The sequence below is a fragment of the Equus przewalskii genome, chromosome 19, assembly GCF_037783145.1.
Source record: "Equus przewalskii isolate Varuska chromosome 19, EquPr2, whole genome shotgun sequence".
Classification (NCBI taxonomy): Eukaryota; Metazoa; Chordata; class Mammalia; order Perissodactyla; family Equidae; genus Equus; species Equus przewalskii.
In genome coordinates this window covers 40,808,283-40,826,868 of record NC_091849.1, presented here as the reverse complement: position 1 = coordinate 40,826,868, position 18,586 = coordinate 40,808,283, and the positions used below count along the sequence as shown (strand labels likewise).

Sequence of the window (18,586 nt, the reverse complement as noted above, 5' to 3'; positions counted from 1 at the left end):
ATGGCCTGTATATCTAATTCCTAAAGAAATATACCAAGTTTCTTTGGACAAGAAAATACTCTAATGAAAAATGAAATAAGCCTCAACATGTTCTCCAGATCAAACTTGAAGCTTTCAAATATTTCATTTGGGCAAAGGCTTCAAAGTGTGTGGGAATTCACAATACTTTAAACCAGTGATTTCAAAACCAGGCTGCACATCAGAATCACCTGGCAGTACTTGCTGAAACCACCAAGTACCAGGACCCACTCATGTAGACTTTAAAAATATGTGTTCACTTTTATCCACATTCCCCAGTCCTATTCTACTTCCACTGCTGCAGGTAACCATTCTAATGTATTTATCATTTAACCTTTTGTTTGTATTGTGTTCTTATAAAACATGCATCATTGTTTTATCAAGTAAATTGTTTTTATGTAAATGCTACTGTATTACAGATCTCATTATTCCTCTCTCTTTATATTCAGGACTAACTTCTGCATTATACTTCATAGTGTTCATCCATGAGTTCATGCCAGCACTTCCTTAGCCTCCACAAACAAACACTGCAGTGAACACACTCCCTGGGATATATATCCAGGAGTGGAACTGCTGGGTCTAGAGGATGCGTGTTATTAAAATTTGACTACTTATTTCTAGATTGCTTTCCAGAATGGCTATATCAGTTTCTGCTCACACAGATTTTTGATTCCATAATCCTGGGAGGGGGCCTGAGTATCTGTATTTTTAATAAATAGTAGGTAAAATAGCTATCTACCTGCATTTAGAAACCACTGTTTTAAATTACGTTACTAAAATTTCATTAAGAAACAGGATCAGTAAAGGGCAAAGGCTTTTTCTTGTATGTGGTGTTGTAGGATGGATTCAAGGTTAAAGATAGATACAAACAATGAAGATATCAACAAGAGGCAGGACAAGAAATACCTAAGGCAAGGTGTGATGTTGACAGCTTAAAAACAGCATAAAGCATCTCCACATACTAAGAGTAAATGGTATGTAGCAAAAGTACCCACCTTCTGAAGTACTTGAAAAAAACATGCTTTAACTTTCTTTTGTCTGGCCAGGTCATCCATGTGTGAAACTTCGAAGGATAAGGGAAACTGACCAGGAAAATTATTCATGTATTAGCATTCAAAACAACAGCCTAATAAAAATACATAGGTTCTCCAGAGGAAATAGCAAGTGATTCTATTTCGAGTGAGAATGGGTTTCTATAGGATTGGGCACAAGGTTACAAATGCCAATCCAACATCAATATATAGTTCACAGGGGAGACTGAAAGTCCACTGACCATTAGAGATAGCTCCTTTCCATATTAGACTCTGGCAAACCCTTACGGGGTCATGACCAAGGAGTAAAGTAACAGGTCAGGCTTGGTACTGTCACTTAGGACAGCTGCGGTAGCCTAGTTATGCCACGTACACCAGGATGAATGTGTGCTTGAGACTCATCAGAAAGAACTGCAATGGACATCTCCTAACATTGTTTCCTGTACTAGGGTGAGGCACATGAGCTACCATGGTCCTGAGAGCCAAAGTGAGGTTACTCCTTAACCACTTTGGCAAAGGCCAGAGCCCAGGGGAAGGCATGTCTTAAAACAGGGCTATGCTGAGGGATTGGACAAATTTTCCATTTCTCTATTTTCCATTAAATGCAATGCCTGGCAGGCTGGGTAGATTAGGAGAAGTGATGGAGGATGAATAAATGGAATTGTGGACCAGAGAATCTCAGCCTGCTCGCTATTGGGTACCATATAAATCCTAAACTACTGGAAGCTTTTGAGATAGATTCAGGCAGTGCTGGATAGATTCAGCACTTTCACTTTTACAACGCAATCTCTTATATACTATCTCCTCTAAAATTCATGCTAAAACCATATAAAGTACTATAATTGTCATTTCACAGGTGAAAAAATTGATGCTCAGAGAGGCTAAGTGATTTGTTCCAGGACATAAGACTAGAAAGTGTAAAAGTCAGTCCTAGAATCCACTCTCCCCAAAAAGGAGAAAGCCTGGGTTTTGGTGCCAAAGGGATTTCAAATTTCAGCTCTGTCATTGCTAACTATATGTTCTTAGACTATCTATATGGCCTAAGTGTATTAGATTAGAAGATGATTCAAGGTCCAACTATCTGCCAAAAACACCATCAGTAATCCAATTAAAAAACCCACTACCTTCATTACCTTCACAAAGAAGAGGTCATTAAACAGGCAATGAAGTGGTTCCTGCACCATCCCCTGGAGCTGTTTGTGTAGGCACTCTTGCCGGTAATAGGCTGGGCATGTATCAATCTCGAAGAAGATGGCCATGAGGGTCTGGACGGCATAGAAGCACTGTGTGGAATCTGCTTCCTTCAGCTTCAATGGCAATACCCTGGTGAACGTTACTATAGTCACTGGGAGTCCCCTGACGCACAGAGGGTCACTCACTCCACTAGCCAAAGGATACCGAATCTAATGATACAAGAATCTCACCAATAAGGTAAAGGAGCCCCAAGAGAAGTAGACTCCTAAGTCAGAAAGCAAGAGTCTTTACCTGTACCCTTCCTTCTGGGCCAGGAAGTTTATTTCAGCTAACAGCTGACTTTTTCCATAGCCTTTTCCACCTTCATACAGAACTGCTTGTCCTTTCTTCTGGTGCAAACATCTCTGCTGGGCCATTTGGAAGGCTTCCAGTTCTTTCTCCCGGTCTGTAGAGAGACAAGGAGCACCTAATACTCCTGCGTTTTTTAGTAGACACTATTTATTTGAATTAATTTGCAAAGGTAAGTCTCAGAATGGCTTTTTCACCCGGATCCTTGGCAGAATCCCATTCTTCGATGAGATTTCACATCTCTTTCCAGAAAATCAACTCTGGACTATACAGAGATGTATACTGGGCTTGGGGCTTACTCTACAGCCTAGGTAATACCATTCAGAACAATTAGGTACCGCATGGACCTGGGGGCTACTGTATCTTCTTAGCTTTTTGTAAAAATTTTCATAATAACAATTTAGTCTTCAAAGTCTGTCACTGCTATGTAAAGATAATGGACTAATAGATACAGATAAATATAAAGATAGGGAATATATAGTGTGGGTGGCAACAGTCTTGAGGCCATTTTCACTATGTAAGGATGAGGAATTTCCCTCTAAAGATGATCCACAAGAAGCTGGTCAAATCTCAATAGCTGAACTCTGACTTACAAAGATTCTTACTAAATGGTGGTACTTCTCAGGAAAAGTGATAGGACTCTACTTGAAATTTGAACATTCAACATGGAAAAGCAATGGCAAGTCGTCTTCAAAACTAATATAAATTCACTAAGAAGGCTGCTTTCTGTTTTTTAATAGAAGCTTAGAAGCATTTACTCTTCCATTTTGGTTTTTTTAAAATCAAATTTAACCATCTACAGCTGAAAAAATATGATTTAAGGTAGAAAAGAAAACTCACCTAACAAAAGGTGATTTTTATTTCTCTCTCTGGCCAAATGTCTCTTCCCAAACATTCTGGGAAAAAAGACAAAGGGAAATGTGTCTATTAAAAATAGATTAGCATAGATAGATAATATATATCCAAATAGAGGAAAAGTTGTCCTCATAAAGCAAGTACTTTCAGATAACTGAAGAGATACAGAGTTCTGTATAAAAGAGTTTTAAAAAAGCTAAAATTTTGGGGGAGGTTGGAGAGGAGAAGTACTTTTGATTGTTCCAGGCCCAGGGAAGTAAATAAATTGTGAAGTGCACAAAGAAAAAGAATATCTAGATTAGTGACTGATTGCTATTCTCTTCCTGTTTGATAGCAAGAAGTTTACTAAAGAACTAGCTGAGAGCTAAAGATCTCAGACACTAAACCCTCCTCTTACTACATGTTTCTAATTTCATACAATCAAACACTGATTATTCCTACGCCCTGATGCTGTAAAAGAAATGGGGATGAATTATCACACAATGACACTCACATACATCTTCTATGGCCCAGGTATTCATACATCTTCCCTGGGTTGGAGATGTTTTTCATCATTTTCTCTGGGAGTTTCTTGAAGTTGTAAGCAGGTAGCATGGATCTTAGATATGTTACCTCATCACAGGACACCAAACCTGGATAAGCAGTTATCATTCTGGCCACAAGGCTGACTTTTGGGCCAATAACTGTGTCAGGGAGACAGAAACAAAAGGATGGAGAATTTTTGGACCACTTCTTCCACCTTCACCCACTAAGTCACAGAGTTAACAGTTCAATGTCCTATTCTACCTGTATATTCATGTCTTGCTACTGCCCCAACCATGCCACAGAATACTGGTCCATTGGTGATACTGATGGAAACAAGCCTGGGGATCAGAAAAGCAACAGTGGGTAAATACACAGTCAGAAGTCTCCAAGTCGGGCACCAGATCTGCCACTCCTTAGATCCAAAAGTCTAGTTTTTTTGTTTTTTTTTTTAAGATTTTATTTTTTCCTTTTTCTCCCCAAAGCCCCCCGGTACGTAGTTGTATATTCTTCGTTGTGGGTCCTTCTAGTTGTGGCATGTGGGACGCTGCCTCAGCGTGGTTTGATGAGCAGTGCCATGTCGGCGCCCAGGATTCGAACCAAGGAAACACTGGGCCGCCTGCAGCGGAGCGCGCGAACTTAACCACTCGGCCATGGGGCCAGCCCCCCAAAAGTCTAGTTTTAGAGCTCAGAATGGAAAAGGCCAGAGGCTACTGTCAATCTACATCACATGATGGGTACAAAGTATTGAATATTAGGGAGACAAGCAAAAGTGAAAAAATGATCCCCTTACTCCAGGACTTTTAGTTGGGGAGTTATTATTAGTAAAAAAGATTAAAAATACCCTGTATCTGTCAGATACTTTATATATGCTTGTTGAAGTACTATCAAATTGATTACCTCATCTGATCGTTTGAAGGATAATGAACAGCAAACGTGAGGTATGTAGGGCAAATATTTTTACCCCATTTGACAAAAGAAACCGCAGGAATTAATTAAATTTCTCAGAGTTATACAGCAAAAATCATTACTAGAGTCAGAATGAGAATCCAGGCCTCCTGACTCCTAGACCAACGTTATTTCCACTATACCATGCTGCCTCACATAAAACTCAAAAATGAAAAGTAGATCAACAGATGTTGATACAGGGTTAACAGACCAAATAATGCTAGAATGTCAGAGTAAAGGAATAATCAGAATATCAGGCTGACGGAAGGCATCCTGAAGCAAATTAGTCTTTGGATAAATTTTTTTAAATGAGTAACATTTTTTTCATTCATTCATGAATGCGTACATTCATTCATTTAGCAAGACTGAGAAGTATGTATAGCACTAGTACCGCACTAGATGTTTAAAATACCATTCCCTGAAGAAGTTCAGTCTGAGGAGGAGGGTGGTAGAGTTTGAAGAAGGTGAAGAGACATATTTATAAGTCAGCAAAACAAATACTACATATTAGAGATCAGTATAGCAAATTAACAGAGCAAACAGAAGGGATGCACTCACTCATACTGGAGAGTAGAAAGAATATTCATAAAGGAGAGGACATTTGATTGGATCTTGAAAGTTGAAGTACTGCCAAAGTGCGGAAACAGCATTCTGTCCAGTGGGAAAAGGCGTAGACTTTGAGAAGCCTGGTGTGTGTGTGCAAAACTAATTAGTTCAAGATGGCTAGAGCATAGGTGTTTGGAGTAGGGAGAGGTGAAAGGAGAAATGACCCTACCTAGGCCAGGGATGGAAAAGTACTGGGAACGTGAATTATTTAAAGAGAGGGCATATACTGCTCCAGGTGAGGCAAAGGCTCAAAGGTGGGAATGAACAATTCATACATAACAGAGAATAAGCAGATTTACTTGACTGACGTGAAAATTTCATGTGACAGATAACAAGATGTGGTTGGAGAAAGAGGGTGTGATAAGGCATAATTAGTTTCAAGTTAATTCTACAAATAAACAATTTTCAGTTTTTCACAGAAAGCATGAAAAGTGACAATAATCCTAACATTACTGTCTCCTGGGCATCAAAATTCTCCTGCCTTCCTTTAAGGACAGGATTGAGGACTCTTACCATTCATTCAATGGGCCCATTGCCCAGGATGAATAAGAGATAACCAAGACAGAACCAGGCAGTTGGTTCTGCTGCCACACCAAGAACAAGACTAAAACTCTTCTAATGTTTCACGGTGCTTCCTTTGCCTAAAATGCCCTTTCTTACTTTATCCACCTACTGAACTCCTTTCGTTTTCAACCTGGCTCAAAACTCATGTCTATAGTCAACAATTCTCTGGTACCATGGAAAGAACTACTTCTTCCCATAGCACTGTGAAGTTGTGAGCAGGTAGCCAGGATTTGATTCCTGCACTTAAATCTCATTGTATTAAAGTCAGCTGTTTACTGAGCTGAGGAGTGGTCTAGCACAGTGTCTGACTCATAACTGTGTTCCATGAATGCTTGCTGAATGAGTCCTTTCATGCATGTGAGAAACTCAACTGCTAACAAGACTGTGACAATGAAACAAATAATACTTTTCTCACTTGGTTGTTTCTTAATTCTTTCTATTGTACTTTATAATTCCCCCTTGCTCTTCTTGGCAGTCCAGGTTCCTTCCTTTTTTAAAAGTTTTTCTTCATTGATGAAGAATATATTCTTTATTAAATATATATAAATAAACAAAGTATTTCTGGTCCTGAAAAAACTATAATGATGAGATTCTGAGACTGCACTCCCTGAGTCTTAAAAATATCCTGGAGATTTAGTCACAAACCAGAAAAGCATGATCAATCGATGGACTCAGAGAATGATTTTTCTTCTGTACATGAGCTGAAAACTGAAAGTATTTCTCAGATGAGAAAGGGGAACTTAGAAGACAAGGTGAAGAGGTTCATTGAAAAAGGAGGCACAGGGTGTGGTTTGGGTCTGGGTCAGGCTGATGTGATACAGAGAGGCATGAGCAATATTATCTGCTCCTGAACACAGGCACCAATGAGACTATGTCTCTACATGTGAATTATGGCTGAAGAAGGCAAACTTCAGCATCCGGTTAGTGCAGCATTTCCCAAAATATGCTCCTCAGAACATTTATTTTTCTGGATGTTTATAGGTATTTCTGGAGGAAAGTGTTTCATGATGAAGTGAATTTGGGAAATGTTGAGTAAAACAAAATGTAACAATTTTCTTTACTGTAGGACTACTCAGAACCTTTGATGTTAATGTATATTGTGAACCTCCAAGAAGGAAATATAGTTTATATCACTTCCCAAACAAATTTGGCCACAAAAATCTTTTCTTCATGAATTATTAGGGACTAATGCTCTACCACACATACTTTGGGAAATTACTGCATTAGTAATTACCTTTAAGGAAAAAAACACTGACCTGGAAACTAGCTTTTAGGCTCTGACATCGTCAAGCTATTTGGCTTACCAACATAACCTCTGGATCTCAGTCTCCTGAAATTAAGGAGGTCAGATTAGATGAACTCTAAGATCCTATCTAGCTCTTAACATCTACTATATTCTAGAGTAAGACTGAAAAGACCAAGTTATGGCCTTAGAGTCATAGAAGGCATCCTTAAAGGCATTGTAAGATAGCCTCTGAAGGCCAAAGGTCAACGCAAAATTCAAGAGCGGAAGAGACCAGCACTGGAAGGGATGGCCCAGCACACCATACTAGAGATAAGACTGGGAAGTAGGCTGTAGGAGTATCTGCAGATCCTACCAAGCCTGAAAGAAGTGCCAATACATATCTGCCTTGGGCTAAGAGTCTAAGTATCTATGAAGCAACTGTAGCACCTTTCTTATCTGTAAAAGAAGGAGTTGGATCAGATAATCTCTAAAGTCCTTTTCAGTACTAAGATTCCATGAGTATGTGTCTACAACGGTATCATGTTAATAATATATATTATCTCTTTTGGGGACTATCTGCATTTTATAAGAGGCAGCTGTGGAGTAATGAAAACAACACAAAATTTGAGGACAGAAGGTCTGGGCTTCATTACCAGCTCTGTTATATGCTAGTAAATTCTCTTCTGTGGCCTTAGTTTCTTCATGTGTAAAAGAGGGATAAAAGTGTTCACACTGGTGGCATATACTAAAGTATCCTATAAATGTGAAAGCACTATATAAATGTGTGACATAATTTTTATTCATCTTGAATAAGTATACCAAGCAAACAAATCTTCGACTTGATGTTAACATTAGAAATAACTTTTTCAAATCTATTCATCATTTATAGGTCCTTTCCTTTCTAGGTAATTGCCCTACAACCTCTCTTCCCACACTTCTCCTCCCTGTAGACAGGCAGACTTTGTTCGGCATTCCATCCACATACAGATGTATTATTTGCGTTATATTAATTTACACATTTGCTAGTTCCTTTGCAGTGTTCTTGATCTTGCCATGTGTATTCTATTCTTCCCCCTCTCCCACCCCAATGGATGGAAACATCTTTATTTTCTCTGGGTACCTAGTACATAGTTCTGTACCTAGTGACTTCTTAATAGATCTTGTTTTCTGACTTGGCACATTCTCTCCCCTGTAGGCAGATTGTGGACGCCCTCAATCCCTGCTACTTGCTACTGCCTCCTACCCTGCCTGAAGAGCCCCCTGGGGCCTGAGAAGCTCCTCTCTGCCCCACCTTCCTCCTCACTTGGTCTCAGCAAGATTCTCCCAGCAGAAGCTGAAGATGCTGAAGGAGCTCTTTAGGGCATGTGCACACTCATCTGGCTTCTTATCCCCAGGAAGGCCAAAAACACAGAGAAACATGCAGCCCTGGGACAGATGACAAGGAAAGAAAAGAGACGTTTACCTGGGGAAGGAATATGGCTTGCCTCAACTGAACCAACTCCCCTGAATGAAGCCAGACCCTTTCCTGACAGGTCTTCTGTTAGGAATGTAGGCTTCTACAAGATTCATGAAATGGACACTCTGGGCCACATCAACATGGAGATGATTAAGAAAAAAGAAATAAAATCTTAATTTAACTAACTGTTCAAAAACTGAAATTTAAAACACAAGAAAAATTAATGTCAAGAACTTTTCAAAAATTCAATTTGTAGTGTACACCTTGAGCTAAGTCTATCTACCCACGTTTTTTTCACCTATAATGTCAAGCATTATGATACTGTTCTTTTTCAAGCTCCTCAATTATCTGAGAAAGATCTGTTTACATTTAGTTTACTAATAGAGCCAGAAAAACATTCTTCATGCTTTCACAAGGATTTTTCAACAGGAATAGAATCAAAAAGGATATGGAAAGTAACTCTCAGATACCCTGAAAATTAAATTAACTAGGACATCCAATTCCTTAACTACTATTAGTTGACGTTTTAATTTAATATAGCTTATTACAAAATTAATAGCAGGAAATCTGACTTATGCCTGTGTTATGTGAGAGATAAACTGGTCATACAAGACTATTATTCCTCACTCACCTTTAATGCTGATGGGTCAAGTTCCCTTGTACTTACCTTCTCAAACATAAAGATCCGGCTCAGCTGGCCGCCCCCCTTCTCTATGACTGTTGAGATGTATAAGGCAGCCTCCTGGATAAGATGACACAAATGCAACATCCATGCTGTCTTGTGGAACTCTAGGCTGACCAAAACCATAGTCACGGTACGGAATTCAGATATATACTCCATAGGTTGGCCTTCATCAATCTACAAAGACACAGTGAGTTACCTTGCCTGTGTCTTCAACTCCCAGGATCGTGTTTAGGCATTTTAATTCTATATTGCATGGTGAGTATAAGCAAATAACTTACAGATGTCAAAAACCTAGAATTCAGGTTCGAGAGGGATAGAAGATATACACACCAGTATACTTGAAATTAAAACTGTTTGACTTTAAATCTAATTTATTGATGAAATTTGCCAGGCTTTTATATTTTCTCTCTAAGAGTTAGTTTGATATGTCCAATTCTATTAGTCATTATATGACTTACTAAGGGATTCACATAGATTCATACATACACAATCAATCAATACATACTTACCAAGCATATACTCTATACTCTGTTAAGAGTGTACTAGCTTCTTGAGAGAAAAACTGAAAAATAAACGTGGCTTCTACTTTCTAGGACTGAGAAATCTAAAGTTATAAGACATGTCATCACAGTAGTTGGTGTAGATGGGGAAAGCAGCTGGTATTACAATGGGGAGCCAGAGATGAACTGGATCAACACAAAAAGGTAGACACTATAAATGTATGCCTGTTTACACAAACACACACACAATCTACACAATGACTCAAGAAGTAGGAAATAACCTTCTTCAAAAGGTTTTTCATGATGTGCTTCCGCAGGGTTTGCTCAAGTGCGGAGTCTGGATCCAACTCCAGGGCAGTTCTTAGAGTGTCTGAGAAAAGGAAAACAAAGTATCTCCAGCCATGTGGAAAATTAATCTTTATAATTTTGGGCTTGGGTAGAAAGGACAAAGTAACTTACCAGCACTTGTCCGGTAATGTGGCAGATAATCGAGGCACTTGTCAAAATGCTCATCAAAATCAAATGGGTCAATGATCCGCATATCTCTTAACTATAGAAAGGAAAGCGCTCAATTCTGTGCCCACCCTCCAACTGGATTGCCTTCCTTAACAGAGAGGCTGAGGTTGTTTATTATTTATCTTTCCAGCCTTACTTTTCTGCCTCGTCTATCTTCCTGGGAGAATATCCCCTGCCTCCCTCCAAAATCGAGTTCCAATGGTTGTTGGTTTGGTCAGGCAATATGTTAATACCACCAGAGCACTGCCCTGTGTAGTAGGAAGGCCTTTACAGGATGTGCAACGGATGGGACCAGCCTCCTACCTTCACAGCTTCATCCTCCCTCATGATTTCCACTTCAAACATATACTGCTCACAGAGCTTCCAACAGTTCCAGGACAAGACAATCTCATTTGCCTGAGCAAAACGCTGAGCTAACTGGACATCGTCTACATCTCGCCCAATCACCAAGAGGTACTGTCGCTGCTCATCTCCAACAATAACCTGGGAAATCCGACCTGCAGACAGACCTGTCCAGAGAAAAAGAAGACAAGTGATGCACAGCCAAACTCAACTGGAAAACTCTGCAAAGGGTGGGGTCTGGAATCCTCACATTGCTCGATGCATCATGCCAGTCTTCTTACTGTCCACAGTTGCAGATTACCTGAGCTCACCTTCAAAAATAGTCTTTTGCCCCAGATTTCCTTCTGTCTTAAACACACCTAGACACAGACATTCAAACAAGCCTGGGTTGTATGGGGGAAGAAACAAGAGATTGTAGGCCTCCAAGAATCCTATCTCTAAATTGCTATTCTAATGGACAGCTAGGTCCTAATGGTAGAAATCAAATGGTTACGCTCAGAAATTACTGCCATGGTGATCACACCATCCCTCCTCACATGTAACCAGGGCTGAGTGCATAGACCATCAGTATTTTACCAGCCATGGGCTTTGTTATACACTTTTATTGTACCTCCAGTTTTTCTTACCCTGGGGGATTTCTTTCTTTTTGTTTTTTTTAAAGGTTGGCCCTGACCTAACATCTTTTGCCAATCTTCTTTTTTTTTTTTTCTTCTTCTTCTCCCCAAAGTCCCCCCCGTACATAGTTGTATACTCTAGTTGTAGGTTCCTCGAGCTCTGCTATGTGGTGGTTGTCACTTTTGGCTATTACAAATAAAGCTGCTATGAACATCTGTGTACAAGTCTTTTTACGGACATATGCATTCACTTCTCTTGGGTAAATACCTAAGAGTAGAAGGGCTGGGCCATATGGTAGACGTATGTTTAACTTTTTAAGAAATTGCTAATCTTTTTTCCAAAGTGGTTCTACCAGTTTACATTCCCACCAGCAATGTATGAGGGTTCTGATTTCTCCATGTCCTTGTCAACACTCATTATTGCCTGTTGGAAGAACTTCCTTTAACATTTCTCATAGTGTGGGTTTGCTGGAGATGCATTAGTTCAGCTTTTATATGTCTGAAAAAATCTTTCTTTCACCTCTCTTTTTTGAAGGTATTTTCACTGGGTATAGGAGTCTAGGTTGACAGGGATTTTTAATCTCTTACATTAAAGCTGTTCTGCTGTTTTCTAGTTTGCAATGTTTCCAACAAGAAATCTGCTTTCATCTTTATCTTTGTTTCTTTGTATATAATATCTTTTTTTTTTTTTCCTTCTGGCTGCTTTTAAGATGTTTTCTTTATCACTGGTTTTAGGTAATCTGCTTATGATATGCCTTGGTATAGTTTTCTTCATTTTTCTTGTGCTTAGGCTTATTGAACTTCTTGGAGCTACAGATTTTTAGTTTTTATCAAATTTAGAAAATGTTCTGCCATTATTTCTTCAAAGAATTTTTTTCTGTCCCCCTTCTCCTCTGTCCAATTATACATATACTGGGCTTTTTTCTGGACAGGTCTGTCTGCAGGCTGAATTTCCCAGGAAGGCTTATTCGTAACTCACAGCCTCACCAACAGTGTGTTCAGCATCTGAACTTTTGCCTATCTATAGGTGAGAAACGATCTCAACGTAACTTTCAATAGACATTTTTCTTATTATGGAGGTGGCCATCTTTTCACATGTTAAAAGAGATGTATTTCTTTGTCCACGTACTATTTATTCATGTTCTTCACCCATTTTTCTCTTGGAATATCAGTCTTTTCTTAATTTCTAGGTGCTCTTTCTAATATTAGCAAAATTCACCCTTTGTCTATGTGTCTATATGATGAGTTGCAAGTATTTTTCCCAGTTTGTCACTTATCTTTTGAATTTTTTATAGTGTTTTTCTTTTTCAATTGAATCACTCTTTTAGTAGCTACTACCTATCTTTAGCTGCAGGTCCTGGCCTTCTTTGGTATGGTAGATCCCAAATTTCTCCTGTATCTCCAGACTACATTTTGCCACCAGAGTAATGATGTCACTCAGTTGATTCTGTTCCACTGTCCAGAGTGCCAGGAGCACATTCCCTGCAGAGACACAAGATAGGCCAACAGAGGTCAAATACCTGGACTCACTTGGACCAGGGCAAAGCCCTCAGTGATGCAGAAGACACCGTGCAAAGTGTCAGGCAAATTTTCCTGGCCCTATACATTAAGCTAGGTTCAAATACACCATAGATCCTTGAAACCATTCAGCATATAAAAAAATAACTACGTAGAAGCTGAAATGTTCCTAAGGTTTAAGGATATTTTTGGTAATCTTCCCCTCCACCAGAATACTAACAGAAGGGGAGAAGTACTAGCAAGGATGCTCACAAAATGTAGGTTCACATTCAAATCTAATTTTATGGCTGGTTTAATTAAGACTAAACAAAAAGATAGGCTGACGCTGCGGCATATAGCTGTGAAAGATCCTCAGAGTTCTTCAGATAGGAGACTCTTGACTCCTCCCTATCTTACACTTAGCTTCTGCTGTTAATGATCAAGTGTCTCATTAGTTTTCTCAAGAATGCTTTATAAGCACTTATTTTCCTGTCATTCAATCTAAACAAAATGTAAAGCTCACGCGAGCTTACTATGGGCAAGGCTTTTCCATTAGACTGGGAGATCCTTTGAGGCAGAGATTGTGTCTTCCCCATCTTTGTTTCCCCAGAGCCCAGTACATATTAAATAACCAAACAATGCTGAATAAAAAATACGCCAAACTCCACCTAAATATAGTCTTCCTTACCTACAGTCCTTTAAATTTTCAGAAAAACTGAAAAATACCTGTGATATTTAGGATATCCCCTCCAAAACAGAGCACATCTGAAATCAAGTAAAGGGGAGAGAAGAAAATGAGTCAAAATCAGATATATACAAGATCATGGCAGAATCATAGAATGGCCTACTACTGGGTTTTTCTTCATATCTTTTCTGGTCTATTTGTTCACTCCAAGGCTCAGGCTTCCTCTTCCTTCCTCCTAGCTTCTCCCTAAATCTGTCTGTACCTATACCCTTCTCTAGAATGGAAGAAGTACTCCTGTTCTCTTCAAAGCCATCCTCCTATCTGTGCTCTGGATCTTAGCTCCCCTCACCCTCTCAACAACTTCACTCCCTCCCTTATCCTCTCTCTTCTGGGTCATTCCCATCAATATCTTAAAAAACAAACTACAAAATTAACCCACCTATTCTTGACTCTACCTTTTTCCCCATTACCTCCATTTTTCTGTTACATTCAAGGCAAAAAAAAATTCTCAAAAGAATCAGCTATATACAATTTTCTCCTCACATCCTATTCACTGTGAAATTTTTTCTCTACCATTCTCTTCTCTGCTTACTCCAATGTGACTTCCATCTCTACCATTTCACTAACATTATCAAGATCATCAACAGCATTCATCTTGCTAAGTTCAATATTTTTCTTACTTTATTGTACTTGACACCTTTCATTTTCAACTCACCAAACCGTGGCCCTCTTCTTCTAGATACACTACTTCCCCTTTGGCTTCTGGAACACCACAACATCCTACCTCACTGGCCACGTTACAATCTCTTTTGTAGGTTTTTTCTCCCTAATCATAATCCTCTCCTGGAGTTGCTCAAGCCTCAGTCTTAGGCTCTTTGTCTTTATTTACACTGTCCCCACGTGGACACAATCAGTTCTTAACTTTAATTACCATCTTTATGCCATCAACTCAGATTTTTATCTCTAACAGAGACTTCTCTGAGTTCCAGGCTCAATCATAGCTCCTAACTTCATTTCTCCATTTGAATGACTTACTGACATCCCAAACTGAACATATTCAAAACAGAACCCCTGGTTTTCTTTCTCAAGGCCCAGTCTTTCTCATCTCAGTGACATCACCATCAATTCAGTTATGAAAGCCAAAAAACTGAGAGTCCCTTTTGTCACCACTTCCCACTGAAATCCAATTCATCAGCAAATCCTGTCTGTTGAACCTGCAAAAGAGATTTCAAATCAATCCATTTCCATATAGCTTTACTGCAGTATCTCTAGATCAATGGTTTCAACCTTGCCTGCACATTGGAATTGCCTGTGAAACTTTTAAAAATCCTTATTCCTGGGCCTACCCCAACATATTCTGATTTAATTGGTCTGGGGTGAAGACTAGACAGCAGGATTTTTAAAAACTCCCAAAGTGGTTATCTAATTTGCAGCCAAGGTTGAGAACTACTACCCTAGACAGAATCTCCATCATCTCTCCACAACTGCTCCAACTGACTCTTCCAGCTTCCATTCTTACTACCTACTCTCCATCAGTGCTCTATAATCCAATCTCCATGAGGCAGCCAAAATGAGCTTTAAAAAATGGAAATCAGATCACATCACTTCCCTGCTAGAACCTTTCAAAAGTTTCCATTTGTACGAAAATATATAATCCAAACTCCAGAGCTTGATGATCTATCTCCAACCTCACCTCAAGCCACTCTCCCACTGCTAGCTATGCTCTAGCCACACTGGCCTTCTCAGTTCCTAGAACACGATAAGCTTTCTCCCATCTCAGAACCTTAGTACTTGGCATTCTTTTGCCTGAAATGCTTACCCCTAGCTCTTCACAAGGTGTTCCTTTCATCCTTTATGTCTCAGCTTAAACCACACCTTCTCAGAGGACCCTCCTATGACCACCCTATCTAATACAGAAACTACTTTACATTATTTTTTTACCATTACACCCTATTTATTTCCTTTACAGAATCTATAATCTATAATTAGTTGTTTACTTATTATCTGTTTCTCTCACTAAAATGGAAACTCCATGAGGGCAGGTACTGTGTCCTATTTTCCCCTGTATTTCAGTACCCATCAGTTCCTGATGTTACAACACACACATAATACATAATTTCTGTCTCCCCTTTTCATCTAAACTTGTTGAGAAAAATTGAAATATCTTTTATACTTGTTCCTCTGGGGTAAGAGGTGAGTCAAATAATCAAATTCCTAAAGGAGATGCCACAAAGTATTTATTCTGGTGAATCTCAGAATGATGGACCTAACTGTATGTGGCCCTGCCAGTAAAGGAAGGGAATATTACACAAGCACTAAAGGGCATAGGGCCAGAGTAATTTCTGTTGAGTAGGCCTAACCAGACTGAAAGCTCCTCACGAATAGGTTTTGGCACCCCCTGCACCTATTACAGTGCATGTCACAGAGTAGGTACTCAAAACATGTTTACTGCACAAATAAGGAGGGTGTTTTTTTCCACATTAGGCAAATATCGACAAACTTAATACTTGGCAGAAAATAAAGAAAACACTCATTCCCACCTCACAGGATCAAAATGCACTAATAGAAAGGGAAGATGTTTTGTAAATTATATCTGATATACACATGAGGCATATTACATTATTGTTAGAAGAGACAACCTGAGGAATTCTTTATTTTAAAATAAAATGCAAACACGCAAAGTAAGAATTAGAATTAGCTTTTTTCCCCCTTTCTGAACACCAAGTCTACGAGATGTGAGACTGAGAAGAACGGCAGATACCGGCAGAGATCCAGCTTGTCAGCGGCAACCTGAAGAAATGAAAGATGAGCACCACTAACGGAATGACCCTTTGATTTACCCTTTTAAAGTACCCCAGGCCGCCTTCTGTTACAAACCCTCAGGAGCCCGGCACTACACCTCCTTGCTCCACTACAATGGTCACTCACGCTCCACGATGTCACTAATGTAATAACTGAAGATGTGGGCCAGTTTGTCCATGTCACGTTCCGACTTGCAGGTCAGGCTGAACCTGTCCATCAATGCTGTAAACCCTGACAAACAAAGCAAAAATTACTATGTTAGCTGCAAATCCTAAACTTTTAGGTCCTATTCCCTCCACCCAACAGGGCAGTGTAAAGGAAGCAGACCTCTTTGAGATGAGTGATTTCATTATCTTTTAACATGCTGTCACAGAAGTCCCCCCACATCCATAGCCTTTCTTTCCATGGTTTCAGTTACCCACATTTAACTGCAGTTCAAAAATATTAAGTGGAAAACTCCAGAAATAAACAATTCATGTTTTAAATTGGGCACCATTCTGAGTAGCCTGATGAAATTTGCCTTCCTGCTCCATCCCACCAGGATGTGAACCATCCCTTTGTCCGTCCTTTCCTTGCTTATGGGCTACCCGCCTATTAGTCGCTTAGAAGCCCTCTGAGTTATCACATCTACTGTTGTGCTATCCCAGTGCTTGTGTTCAAGTAACCCTTATTTTACTTAATAATGGCCCCAAAGTGCAAGATTAGTGATGCTGGCAATTTGCATATGCAAAGAGAAGCCCTAAAGCGCTTCCTTCAAGTGAAAAGGTGAAAGTTCCTGACATAAGGAAAGGAAAAAATCGTGCGTTGAGGTTAAGATCTACATCTACGGTAACTGGTATTACAGCATATTGTTATAATTGTCCTATTTTATTATTAGTTATTGTTAATCTCTTACTGTGCCTAATTTATAAGTTAAACTTTATCACTGCTATGTTTGTACAGGAAAAAATATAGTAGATATAGGGTTTGGTGCTATCTGCGGTTTCAGGCATCCGCTGGGGGTCTTGGAAGCATCTCCTCCCAGTAAGGGGCACTCCAGTCGGTAGACAGTAGCGGCGCCAGGCTGGCTGCTGCTGCCCCTGGGGATCCGGAGGGCCACCCTCGCCATGCTTCCAGATGGTGAAGATTCACCCACAGGCGCCCTCTCCATCTGAAGCCAGCTACCCCTTCCCCACCAAACCCTCTGACGGCTCCTCTGGCCAAGGGAAACCACAGGAATCGGGACAGAGAAAGCCCTGGCAAGGGGAACGGGTTACAGCTGTACGGAGAGCACCCTGAGGACCGGCCCCTGCGTCGCCCATCTCCCAGCCCTGACACACGGACGGCTGTTAAACTAACGTCTCTCAAAGTAGCTGCTAAACCTCTAACTCCTACAACGATGGCGGACACATAATTATAGACCCAAAGAGCGGCTTCATTGAGAGAATGAAATCACTGGACGAGGCAGAATGCCTAACGGCAAAGGCTCGGTCTGGGAGGAGCCTGCGTTCAGGGCCCGCCGTGCAGCCCAGGAGAAGTGCTTTCCCCTTTCTGAGTCCCACTTCCATCATTTCTGAAGCGGCCTCAAGGAGGGCTCGCCGGATCGCGCCGAAAGGCGTCCTCCGGTTCTGAAGACGAGCGGCGGCGGCGGCGCACAGTTACACCGCGCCTTGCTCGCCCGGCGACCGCCCCGCCTCCCCGAGCTGAGGCCAACGGCCGCCCTCAGGCAAGCCCGGAGAGCGACGCGCCTCCCCTCACCCGTCACGTGGACACCGAGGAGGACGCCCTGGGCCGTGGCGAGCTCGGGTTCCGACCCCCTGGGCTTCCTGAAGACCAGCAAGTCGGGAAGCAGCGCCGCCAACCGGGCCTCTACGGGCCACAGAGGCGGCGCCGCCACCTGCTCGCTGGTCGCCATGGCGGCGGCGGGCTTGGCCGCCGAGCTATTGGGAACAGGGTTTCTCGCGTAGCAGCCAATCCGCAACGCCGGCCCTTGAAGGCCCCTCCCAGCAACCAATCATTGCGGGCCTCCTTGGGGAGCGCCAATCGAAAGGGACCGCGAGCCCCGCCCCACCCGCTTCCCACTGCCTGCGCCCTGGCTCGGGCTTCCAGGGGGGAGGGGCGGAAGGCGGGGCAGGGCAGCGAGTTCGGAAGAGAAAGCCGACGTTTTCAATCTCCTTGAAACATGGAGGTGAAGATGCT

At 41.0% G+C, this 18,586-nt stretch overlaps 1 protein-coding gene across 16 annotated transcripts in view; it reads right to left on the bottom strand.

The window, feature by feature from the left end:
- Window positions 1–18,349, bottom strand: part of LOC103555495 (adenylate cyclase type 10-like) — a 37,134-nt gene extending 18,785 nt beyond the window's left edge. For 13 of the 16 annotated variants that reach the window (XR_011529734.1, XR_011529736.1, XR_011529738.1 and 10 more), the window contains exons 1-15: window positions 18,146–18,346; window positions 16,535–16,639; window positions 13,648–13,686; window positions 12,763–12,906; window positions 10,772–10,977; window positions 10,412–10,502; window positions 10,234–10,322; window positions 9,435–9,626; window positions 8,615–8,736; window positions 4,233–4,309; window positions 3,940–4,129; window positions 3,432–3,487; window positions 2,535–2,688; window positions 2,183–2,372; window positions 1,014–1,100 (exon numbers count right to left, since the gene is read on the bottom strand). Coding sequence is in view for 7 of the 16 variants with exons in the window: in XM_070584584.1 (XP_070440685.1) it covers window positions 1,014–1,100; window positions 2,183–2,372; window positions 2,535–2,688; window positions 3,432–3,487; window positions 3,940–4,129; window positions 4,233–4,309; window positions 8,615–8,736; window positions 9,435–9,626; window positions 10,234–10,322; window positions 10,412–10,502; window positions 10,772–10,977; window positions 12,763–12,906; window positions 13,648–13,686; window positions 16,535–16,639; window positions 18,146–18,302 (1,899 nt within the window). In the remaining 9 variants the exon portion in view is untranslated. Of the gene's footprint in view, window positions 1–1,013; window positions 1,101–2,182; window positions 2,373–2,534; window positions 2,689–3,431; window positions 3,488–3,939; window positions 4,130–4,232; window positions 4,310–8,614; window positions 8,737–9,434; window positions 9,627–10,233; window positions 10,323–10,411; window positions 10,503–10,771; window positions 10,978–12,762; window positions 12,907–13,647; window positions 13,687–16,483; window positions 16,640–18,145 lie in introns of all 16 variants that reach the window. The other 3 variants (XM_070584580.1, XM_070584582.1, XM_070584586.1) reach the window with 2 other exon arrangements.
- Window positions 18,350–18,586: the final 237 nt, after the last annotated feature.